The sequence below is a fragment of the Talpa europaea genome (genome assembly GCF_964194135.1).
Source record: "Talpa europaea genome assembly, chromosome: 14".
Classification (NCBI taxonomy): domain Eukaryota; kingdom Metazoa; phylum Chordata; class Mammalia; order Eulipotyphla; family Talpidae; genus Talpa; species Talpa europaea.
The window spans coordinates 79953678-79966099 of NC_140082.1; the positions used below are offsets into that span (position 1 = coordinate 79953678).

Genomic DNA, 12422 nt, shown 5'->3' on the forward strand with positions numbered 1-12422 from the left:
TCCTCTAGGGGAATGGCGTGGGAGAAGGGAAATGAACTTTTCCATCATCAATATCTCTATTTTACTTGTCAGTGATCATGATCTATCTTAATGGATGAGTTTAACAAATTGAAGAAAATTGAAGTCAATTATATCCCCATAAAGCTGGAGAAAATAATTTAAAAAAAATTAAAAAGAAAATAAAAAGAGCTTCTGAGCCGTCCTTTGGAATAACTCTGTTCTGGTTCCATCCCTCAGAGTAACCCTGAACCCCTCAGGTCGTCGCTTCTCCTTCTCTGAAAACACTACCTGTGCAGAGAGCCTGGCCCAGCCCCTGACCCACACGCAGCCAAAGCTGACCTCCACGTGGCCACCACACCTTTCAAAACCCAGTCACTCATATTACCTGATCCAGCCTCTAAGCAGCCCTGTGAGAACAGCAGGCATAAGTACTTCCTCTTCTTTAGAACAGAGGAAACTGGGACAAACAGGCAGTGCCCCAAGGTCATGTGCTGGTCCCAAAGGCACTGTGGTCATGTACCACCCACCCTCTTTTGTCTTCACCATGGCTCTGCAGGTCGGCAGCACAGCCAGGCTCTTACAGGGAGGGCAGATCTTTTGTAACCTACTCCCCGGTTACAAAAGAAGGTGGAGGCACCAGCAGGAGTCTCATCTATCTCTCTCCAAGCCACAAATTACTTAGCAATGGAACAGCCAGGGGCTCTGATGACAGCTGTTGTAATTGCAACCATACTTTACTTCCACACGGTGCTTTACAGTTGATGAAGTGACCATATTCACGGTCACTGCTGCAGTGTCCCAGTAATGAATGGGTACTCCCACCACTCTGAAGAATCAAAATAGGTCACCCTTAGAGTGTGACATGAAGATGACTAAAAAAATCGTGAAATCAAAATTGATCAAGGAAACATCCAAAATGGAATTGGGAGGCCATTAGGGAACAGGAGCTTGTGCATGTAAGTCATGCCTGACTGGTGAGTAACCCAGCTTTCATTAAACCAGCTTCCTGATGCCTGGAATTCAAGGAGTTTGACGAGAATAACACAGAAATTGGCAAATGCTGTCAGACCCTAGAGAGAGGACAGTCTATCACTGCATGACACGCAGGCATCCCTGCCTTTTACATCTGTTTTTCCCCCTTTAAAAAATTTTATCTGGGCTTCCCCTGGTGGTGCACCGGTTGAGCGCTGGGCCGCGAGGCTGCCCACAGCCTTTGCAGGGTCGGTTCGTTCCCTGGCCTCTGGCGAGGGTCCCACCAAAAAAAAAAAAAAAACTTTATCTGCAGGAGGCAACTCTGTTTATATAGGGTCTATATTCCCCTCAGGGTCTCCCTGGTGGCGCAGGCGGTTGAGCGCAGCGCTGTGAAGCTATCTGCAGCCTCTGCAGCACAGGTTCGATCCTGCGTGGCTGGGGAGATACCCACATGGCGCAGCAGGCCTCTCCTATCTTACCCGCTGCTCCCCTCAGCAGTGTATTTTGTCAGTCTGCCTGTTCTGTTCCCCACTCTGTCTCTGGTGGATCCTCTCACCCTCCTGCACATCTGGCCTGATCCTGGTTCTTGTATGCATGAAAAAATACATCTAAAAAAAGTGTTCCCCCTCACATTGAGGCACTTACATGGGTTGCCTGTGTCTGTGACTCCCAAATTGCAATTTTCCTAAATATTCCAAATAAAGCTTTGCTTTTACTTGCAGACTGAGCTCTGGGTCATGCTGGATTATTTTCTACACTCACCAGGTGCAGGGGCAGGAATGGACGGAGCAGGTTTTCTATGACCCGAGCAGACGGAGTAAAGGAGGAGTCCTGGAGCCTTCCGTGGCTTTTGGCTTTTATTGGGATTTTACTGGGTACACAGCAGGCAGGGTTGCCAGGGGGCCGGGAGGCTGGCAGACCTCCCAGCCCCCAGCAAGTCTCTACTCTTTCTGGGCTCTCTGGTGTTTTCTGGTTTTCTCTGCTTTTCTGCTCCTGGTTCTCTGCTCTACTGGCGTCCCCGTGACGCCGCCATTATAAGCCCAGGTGTACCTACTTACGCATGCCCACACCCTATTCCTGGTGCCCGCCATCAGGCATGCATTCAGGACCGCAAGGATCTATCATTAATCCTAATGGCGGGAGGGCAGAAAAGCTTGTACTTGTTCAGTTACCCTGCACCAGGTATCTCATTAGGTGCATTTTGCAAGTGAGGAAACTTAGTCTCAGGCAGTGCCAGTGATGTGTCCAGAAGAGGTGAGATCCGGACCCAGATCTGGCTAACTTCAGACCCAGGACTGCAGGCCCCCTCTTGTTCCACAGAGCAGAGCAGCAGAGCACCCCTGCTCATCATGTTGTCATTGCATACACTATCCCAGTGACTACATATTCTTATTCAGTTGGTGATTTTTGTTTACGTGCTTAAAAGCAGGGAACACAAACCTTTAGCAGTTAGAGTCCTTTGGTTTTGTTAGTTTGGTAAAATTGGTGTGATATTTACAGATCAATAGTAAAATCTGCTGAGGTGAGTACAACCCCATGCTACTTAACCTTTCCTTCACACAACACGCTGAAGAAAATCACCAACATGAGGCCTCCAGGAGCAAGGGCAGAAGTTCATCACTGCTGAATAACTGCTTAATTAGATACCTTTCAGAAAACTGCAGCCTCTCAGAAAGGTCAGTCCTGCCCATGACAGCTGTGTGGATATATGCTGGGAGGAGGAGGCTGCACATTGCATACGATTAGAGCCAATGAATTTTTAACGTCTTGGTAATGTTGCTCTCTGGCCCCGTATCTTGATTAACTGATGTATTGCCATGGGGTGGATGAGAAAGAACAAATAAAACAGCTCGCTACAGGAATAACTTGACTTTTCTTTCATGAGATGCATAAAACATTGGAGAGATGGGGGAGGGGGTACGGTGGGTCTCTAAGAGGCAAGGAGAGAGACTAGAGGAGAGGAGAGAAGAGAAAGTGAAAAGAGGGGAGAGAGGAGAGGACACACACACAGAGAGAGTTCCTGCGCTTAGCATCAAAAAACAACGTCTTCCCAGCAATTCTCTGTTGTGCGACTTTAGCGGTAACATACTCAAGGGTGGGCTGGGCTCCAGTCACACTGAATGATGAAGAGCCGCCATTATTTACTGAGTATGTATTCATAAGTTTGTGACCCCGATCTTGGCCTCACGGTCCCCCTTGAGAGCAGCTGTTCTCCCTTACTCAGAGCCTGGGCAGATAAATCAAATGATGGCCAGCCGGAGACCTGCCACTGGATTGTGAGTTTAGAGTTAATTACCAAATCAAAAAGGTGCACATTAGCTATTTTTCAATTTGATAAGAACTCATCTGCTAAACAACCTTGCTTTATTTATATATTTTTTAAGATTTATTTATTTATGTCTACAAGAACTGGGGTACAGGCCAGAGTTGTGGGGAGTGAGAGGACTCACCAGAGACAGAGTGGGGAACAGAACAGGCAGACTGACTGAAATGCACTGCTGAGAGGAGCAGCGGGCGAGACAGGAGAGGTCTGCTGCGCCATGTGGGTTGCTCCCTGGCCGGGGATCAAACTTGTGCTGCAGAGGCTGCAGACAGCTTCATAGTTGCGTCTTAATCCCTTGTGCCACCAGGGAAGCCCAACCTTCCTTTATTAAAAGAGGATTCTGAAGCCTGTGGAAGGCGCCTTGTTCTGGAGGTGGCAGGGGCTGTTTAAGACTTCAGGACTGTTGGGCCTCCCCGGTAGCCCAGTGGGTGGAGTGCAGCACTGTGGAGCTGTCTGCGGTTTCTGCAGAGCCGGTTCAATTCCCGGCCAGCCAAGGAGAAACCCACATGACAGGACAGACCTCTCCTATCTCGCCCACTGCTCCCCTCAGCAGTGTACTTTGGTCCGTCTGCCTGTTTTGTTCCTCCCTCTGTCTCTGGTGAATCCTCTCACCCTCCCGCACCTCTGACCTGTACCCCAGTTCTTGCATAAAAATAAATAAATCTTAAAAAAAAAAAAGACTGTCGCTGACATTACTCAGGGAGCTCCAGCAATGCCTAACCTAAATACACCAATGTCCCCAGTCTGCTTCAGAGGGCAGCACAAGGAGCTCTCCAAGCCCCTCTGTTCTGGATGGAAGCCAGAAGTGTCCACTCTATGCATTGTGCGACGGGAGTCAGGCTCACCATTTTGAGTGTGAAGGGAAGGAAGGGGTCACTCACCATCTGTAGGACATCAGAGGAGACCATCTGCATGCAGCACATGGCCGTGGCCAACGCACACACAATGGTGGAGAGGACATTGAGGGCACACACGCTGAAGAGGAGATCCTGTGAAGAGAGATGCAGGAGAATGTCAGCCTCATCTTGGCAATCCAGATGGCAGAATCCATCAGGGTCACTCAACTGCCATCCACTTCACAGAGGTATTGCTTTGTGTGTTTCTTCTTTTCATAATCAAATCTGAGAATAGATTTCAATATAGACACATTTGCCTATGTGTCTATAAAGATGATCAAATGGCTCTTAGACACCCAGTGATGCATCTTATAGTTGTGATGATTATTAGGTAGTCACTGTCTAAGATCATCCTGAACTGGTATCTTCGGGTAAGTAATGTCAGAATTGAGTCAAACTGAGTTGAATTTGCAGATATCTTGCTGGTGTCCGGGAATTGCTTGTTGATGTGGGGAAGCCTCCACACACAGTTTGTGTGGAATTAGGTCTATGAACGCTTTCACCTTTACTCAGTTTCTCCATGGTGGTGTCTTGCAAAACTATAGTGTAATATCAAGACCTGAATATTGACAAAATTATGGTCAAGACAATGTTTCCATCACCATGAGGTTACCTGCCATGTTGACCTTGTATAAACCTATCACCTCTCTCTGTTCCTTGCTCAATCTCCCTGTCCCAACACCTGTCAACCGTTAGTCTGCTTTTTATAATTTTGTCATTTCAGGAATGGTATGCAGGTGGAATCATATAGCATGTACTCTTTTTGAATTGGCTTCCCCTGCCACCCCAACGTAATTCCCTCAAGAGTCATCCAAGTTGTTACAGGCGTTAATAGTTCATTTCTTCCTATAGCTGAATAGTATTCCATGGCTTGGATGTACCACAGTTTGTTTAATCATCCACCAGTTGAGGAATACCTGAGTTGTTTGTAATTTTTGGCTATTACAAAGCTGTTGTGAACATTTGTGAACATAAATTTTTATTTCTCTGGGACAGATGTCCAAGAGTACTGGGCATTTTCTGGGTTATGTGGTAATGAATGTTAAGCTTTATAGCAAACTGCCAAATTGTTTTCCAGAGTAACGAACCATTACATTCCCACAGTAATGCATGAGTTATCCAGTCTCTCTGCATCCTAATTAAAATTGTCTGTCACTGCTTTATTTTAGCCACTCTGGGAGGTGTGTAATGATACATCATTTGCATTTCCCTGATAGCTAATGATGTTGAGCAATCTTATTTGTGCTTATTTATCACCTGTCTATCTTCATTTGGTGAAACGCCTGTGCATATAGATTGTTTGCTTTTTTAACTATGTTTTGAGAGTTCTTTGTGCATTCTAGATACTAATCGTTTTTGTTAGATATGGTTTGCAAGTATTTTTTCCTTGTCTGTAACTTGTCTTTTCATTCTTCTCACATAGGTTTTCACAGAACAAAAGTTTCTAATGTTCATGAGGTCCAACTTACCAGTTTTTGCTATTACGGATCATGCTTTTGATCAAGTCTAAGAATTCTTTGTCTAGCCCTAGAGTACCAAGATTTTCTATTTTTTAAAAGATATTATTAAGTTTAGATTTTAGATTTCAGTTGGTGATTCATTTTGAGCTACGATTTGAATAAAGCATGAGGTTTATGTTGAAGCTCATTTTGGTGCTTTTGATTTCAGTCTCTACATGTTCATTGTCATATAGAAATGTGACTCATACTTGTATATTTATCTGGTATCCCAAGACCTTGCTGAACTGAATAGCAGAAGTAATTATTTTTACAATGATTTTGGATCTTCTGTGTAGAAAATTAGACCATCTGCAAATGTTTTAGTTCTTCCTTTCCAATTTGTATATCCTTTAATTCTTTTTCTTGTCTTATATCACTACCTACAACTTTGAATATTATGGTTAAGAATAAAATTAATAAGATGGTGAGAGCAGATATCTTTGTGTTCTTAGAGGGACACTTCATAGAGTTCTAACTGTCCAAATGCAATTTACTCCTCTTTAGGATATTAACCCTCAGACATGTCAGCAATTGAAAAAAAAAAAGATTCACAAGAATGACTAATGATTTAGAATAATATCCTTCAATTCATATGTACTTACACATAAATGTACAAAAGTACCATAACCAAAAGCTAGAGGGATAAATGGATCCTTTACTAGGAAGAGCATGGGATATGAGGTTAGTTTGAATTATCTAATCAAGGGATTGAGGAATTCTCAAGAGGACACAGGAAATACTCATTTCATTTCCTAATTGACATGCATTATACATGCATGCATTGTATATATAATTGTGTATAATTGACATGCATTATACACGCATCTTGGGATGCATCCAAATGGCTGTCTAGTCTGGGAGCATGCCTTGCATATGTATTCATGAACCCATGCATTCTAATTTACAGGATCTTTTAAGAAAGTCCCCCAATCTCCTGTAGGTTGCTTATGACTACAGAAATCATTGACCATCCCCTTCCTCAAAACCTGCTTATTAATTCTCAAGACTTGTAAAATAGCCAAAGGGAGTTTGATTATGGTACTAATACAGAGAAAAAAGTTAACATATCAAATTTAAGCTATGTTCCCAAGGTTACGCTGCCCAGTATAAATATGAAGACAAAGAACTGAGTTTTAATTCAAGACTGCTGGAAATGAAGCAGGACTTAATCTAGGGAGAATTATTTCCCACTCTTCAGGTAAGACTTCTCTGAGTACTCTGAACAATGGAGGAACAGGCCCTATTCCAGACCTAAACAGTATCAGACATTATTTTCTTTAATCCTTTGGAGTGGTTCTTTCCCAGATGCAAATGGTTTCTCTTTGTGTGTAAGTTCATCAGTATTCAGCTGAATATTCCAGAGGGACATTCTGATGAGCCCAGAATTCTCTCCTCTCCAGTACTCTGTCCTACGAACTCTAATCCTCAAACCTTAGTGTTCTTGTACTCTCAGCTGTCTCCCCAGCTCAGGAAGTCTGCAGGGATTCTCCTGAGTTCTTCCTGCCCTGTACCCTGGTGAGTCTTTCAAAGGTCAACATTCAAGGCAGTAAGGGGGGGGGGGCAATTATAGGGCTTATCTCATCTGTTGAGCCATATATCAGGGCTCATCTCCTTCATTGCATATGTTTGGTGGCTTTATATTTTGCATGCTGTTTTGTTTATTTTAGGTTGGAGGTTAAATCCAGTTCCTTAACTCTACCTTGGCAAGAAGTTCTTGGTGGGTTTTTGTCTCAATTTCCCAAATGGTTGTAACAGGGATTACATAATTGCCTTAAGTATCCTGTGCAAAGTTACTATGACCTCTTCAAGTGCCCTCCCTGCTCCTGCAGTCACTAAAGATAGAACAGGATGGAAGCTCAAGTGTATAAAACAGCAGGTGCAGATGAGGTTGGAAAGACATTACAGTTTGGACTTTATTTTGTAGGAGATGGGATGGAAAACTTCTGAAGAGGTATGATGTTGGAAAGAAAAAAATGCAGCCTTTGCATCCACAAAGGATTGGGATGGATGGATGTCTTTTGCAGGGCCTAGCACAGAACATGGGATATAGTTTGTGCTCAGTAAACATTTATAAAAAGAGAGACTAGAAACATGGAGGTGACCAGTGAGAGGCTGCCCCAGAGGGGTTAAAATAGCACACAGAGGAAGCATGGAGATCAGGATTCTGAAAGTGACTTTGAAGATGAAACCAATAAGGCATGGCCATTTAGTAGGGGAAACCTGAAATGAAGGAGAAGAACTGGTAGAAGATCCTAAGGCAGATGTAATGAGTGGGAGCATGAGAGGCCAGCAGCTGTGCTAGGGGACCTTGGAAGAGGAGAATAGTCCATGTGGCCTGGGACACATGGAAGCTGGGTTGCCATGCCTGCCCCATGGAGACGTTAGCAAACAGCTGGAAATGGGGATCTAGTGCTTATGATGGAGGTCAGGACGGGAGCATGGATAGGAGCTATCTCCATAGTGTCAAGATGTGCCTTCACTTTGTGGATGCTGTTTACATTTCCCATGTCCCTGGGGTCACTCATGCTTATCTCCAGACACCCAGACTTCAGGGAATTAGGGTCCTTCAGACTCCCTAAAGAAGAAGGCATTGTTGGATGTGCACCAAGAAAGTTTTCTGAGACAGCATACAGAAATATGAATTATCTATTTTCTATCCCTCAGGGCAATTCAAAATCATAAAATAGAGGTATCGTTCAATGCACCACAAGAAGATAAAAGCAATACTTTTACTTTGTCCTCACTCTAGAAATTTCAATTATATTGACTACATATTTCAATGACATTGTAATGAATGCCCTCCTGAAAATGTTAATTTTGTAAATATTCTCACTTGTCTATTTGAAACACATTCCTAAAAGACTTGTTTTTTGTTGTTGTTGTCTTTTTCCTTCTTCCAGCTGTTTAAGTGCATGGTTCTTTTCTAAGATAACAGCTCATTACCTGGAATTGTGTTTATGTGTTTCTCTGAAATTCTCCTTCTGCCTTAAAACTACTTCACCTCTTGCCTGGTCAGCTCTATCAGAGCTCTATCAGCTCTATCAAGCACCAAAACACATATTCTAGAAAATCTCTTTACTGGTCATTCAAAATGGCAAGTGTGAAAGCAAGGACAGAATTTAGCAGTAGATACTGAGTTTTGCTGCTGCCATTTTGCATTGTTATTGTAGTAAAATTAAGAAAATCATAAATAGAACAGATCATGTACAAAACAGAAAGTAAAGGGGAAAAGTTTTCCATACTTAGGTAAACCAACAAATGATGAATTATTTTAGAATCTTCTTCAGGCCAAGTAAATTCTAAATAGTAATAACACAACTAGCAGAAAAAGGTAACAGCCTAAAGAAATAGCACATGAAGAAACGTTAGAAATTTCAGGACTTCAATTCCTTTGGTTGCTGGAAATAATGTTGTCCAGAGGACAAACAGCCTTATATTTATTTTTACTAGCTCATTCACCAGTTGTTTTGTTTCCTTTGATTAAAAAAGAGATCTTATAGGAGACCATTATCAGCCAGGGTACAATGATAGGAGATGAGGTCAGACTTAGAGCATGAAAAATAAGTGATGAGCTGAATGGCCAATGGTAATGGTCTGTGTGGTCAAATTAAAAGGGATGTGGGTTGGGCCTTATCAAAATTATCCTACTGAAGTTTCCCAATTATTCCACACATTGATCACTATCTTAGAGGTCTTCCATGGCAGCAACAGAACGTAAATGTGAAAAACGGGAATTTAGGAAACAAGGGTAGAAGTGGTGGGGAGTATGACAAGCAAAATTATGCCTTTTATCGGCCCCCTCTGTGTTCCAAGCTTGGGGAAGCCCAACCTTGGTGACTTCTAGAGTCAAAACACAATGTTCTCTCCAAACCAGATTGTTCCACTCTGCTCATGGAATAAATGTAAGAATATCACAAACTTCTGGATACAGAGTTCTTGTATCACGAGCTCACACTGAGGCATCCTCTGTAGGTCTTTTCACCTGTCCCTCCCTTGCCATAACCAGTGACAGTCAGCTCAGCTCTTCATTAACACATACACACCTGGAAAACTTACCCCAGCTTTTCTAAGACTTTCTCTCCTCCTTCTAATTCCCCTACCCAGGAGGAGTATTTAAAAGTCATCTCTATTTTCTTTAAAGATTTATTTATTTATTTATACAAGCACTGGGTATAGTCAGAAGCGCGGGAGGTCATCTCTAAACAGTTCCTTCTTAAGCTTCCTTGTCCCTCTGAATCTCTGTATACTCCCAGCTCCATTTTGACTGGCTATCTATTCTGTATAGAATATTCTATCCAAAATAGGAGTCTGGAAAATATTTTAAAAGTCTTAGGATATTTCATTTATCCTTCTGAATTCTAAGTTCAGACTAGAAGGGCATGGTATACTTAATTTCCAACCAAACACACAGAAAAAAATAAATAAAATACCACATAAGCAAGCTCTATAAACACACACACCACAAACACACAACACACACACAATTTTTGTTGGTAGTCTGATCAGTGTGTGTGTGTGTGTGTGTGTGTGTGTGTGTGTGTGTGTGGAGAGAGAGAGAGAGAGGGAGAGAGAAAAATGTGTGATTTCTATTCTCATAAAATTTCCCAAGTGATGAGCACATCCTGGATCAAATCCCAGGCTATTTAACTTGTCTCTGTAGAAAGCACTTCTTGCACACAGAAGTCTTTATGGCTGATCCTACAGAAGGAGCTAAAATTAGGCTGTCATATGGAAAAGGTAAGTGATTCATGGAGAAATCTGTGAAAGTTATAATTTCAAGTTGTAAACATTCTATTTGGGATCTCTACAAATTTAAGTGAATTTTGGCCTTGTTGTGGCCTCTCAGGCACTATCAATAACACAGATGTTGCCACATGAAGGAAAGTTTGCTCCTTACACAATCTGAGCTGTTTGGCCAATGGTAGTTTTAACTTTGATCAAGGACCGGGAAATTTCCTCAGTCTCCACAATAGTGCAAAAATACACCTTATTTGGTAATTCAAAACCTGTCCTCTGTACTCTGAAGCAACAGCTTTAGTCTCTAGTTGTTGGATGTAAATTGCCTAAACTATAATCCATAGAAATAACTATAATTCATAAACTGTGTTTTCTTACAATTTTGTCAAGTTTAAAGAATAAGAAAATTATTTATGATTGATTTTTTTATATTCAAGAAAGGATAATCAGACAAAAAAAATGTTCCTCTGTGTGTATGTATGTATGTATACATGTATTTTTAAGTCTTAAAAATATTCCCTTTTGATTTTCTCTTTGACCTCTTTGACCCAGTGGTTGTTCAAGAGTGTGTTAGTTTCTTCATATTTGTATATTTTCTGATCTTCTTGCTCTTATTTTTAGTTTCATTCCATTGAGGTCAGGAAAAATACTTTGTATGATTTCAATCTGAAATTTGCTAAAACTTGTTTTGTGACCTAACATATGGGCTATTGTGGGGAATGTTCCATGTGCACTTGAGAACAGTCTGTATTATGCTGCTGTTGGGTGAGAGGTTTTATGCATGTCTATTAGGTCTATTTTGTTCAAGTCCACTGTTTATTGATTTTCTGTCTGGATGGTCTATCCATTATTGAAAGTAGTGTATTGAAATCTCCTACGGTTATTGTACTGTTGATTTCTCCTTCCAAATCTGTCAATATTTGTTTTATATGCTTAGATGATCTGATGTTGAGTGCAAATACATATGCAATCATTATGTAATGAGTGACCTTTCTTTGTCTCTACATAGTTTCTGACTTAATGTCTACTTTGTCTGCAATTAGTACAGCCACTTTAGCTTTCTATTAGTTACCATTTGCATGGTGACCCCTCACTTTCAGCCTATGTGTGTCCTTGAATCTTTTAGATTCAAGAGTGATCCTTTAGAGTCTTATAAATAGCATACAGCTGGATCATGGCTTTATCCATTCAGCTACTCTGTATTTTTTTATTGGGGAGTTTGGTCCATTTACATGTAAAATAACTACTGATAGGGAGAGATTTACTATTTCTATTTTACTGAATTGAAACTATCCAGTTACAGCAACCAGGTAAAGCTTATATATCACAGCCCCAACATGTAAGGGGCTTCTAGATGTACTGGGATCCAACCTTCAACAGCCTCCCAGACTCAGGATATCTCCATGTTTGCTTTCATATTTTCTTTATCAGATCTACTCATCTATCTCTCCATCTATAACATAGTAACTGAAAATTGATCTATCTGTACCTCTATGAGGTATTACCTAAAAAAAGCAAAGTTGCTTATGTAGTATTAATACAGTCCTGCATTATGTTAAAATTTTTATATATAGAAACACATGTTGTGTATATTGTTTAGAAAAAAGCTTAGAAGAGAATGTATCCATTGTAGGATTGTTTATTGATGTGTATATATATGTGTGCACCTAAGTATGTATGCATCTACCTATCCACATATGTATTATCTATGTGTATATATGTATGCAAATTTTCTGTATATGTGTGTATGTGTCTATATTTCACCTATCAATTATCCACCTAGTTGTTAAAACTTTCACCATATTCAGGTATTATTTTTACAATTGAAAATAGTCACCAAGGCTCTTTTTTAAATGGACAGAGTCTTGAGGAAAAGCCTTAAAGTTAATGCATAAAATTCTTCTGGGAATAATTGTGGGCATCTATCATAACTCTACGTCCAGGTCTCTACATTCAATCGGTCTTACTGCCACAAGTTTTCTTGAATAAATGCCA

At 41.2% G+C, this 12422-nt stretch overlaps 1 protein-coding gene across 1 annotated transcript in view; it reads right to left on the minus strand.

The window, feature by feature from the left end:
* The window catches only part of ENTREP2 (endosomal transmembrane epsin interactor 2), a gene marked incomplete at both ends in the record, with an annotated part of 270257 nt that overhangs the window by 20812 nt on the left and 237023 nt on the right, over positions 1 to 12422 (minus strand). Inside the window, one exon of the mRNA XM_084253053.1 lies at positions 4177 to 4284. Coding sequence (XP_084109179.1) covers positions 4177 to 4284 — 108 coding nt within the window. The remainder of the gene's footprint in view (positions 1 to 4176; positions 4285 to 12422) is intronic.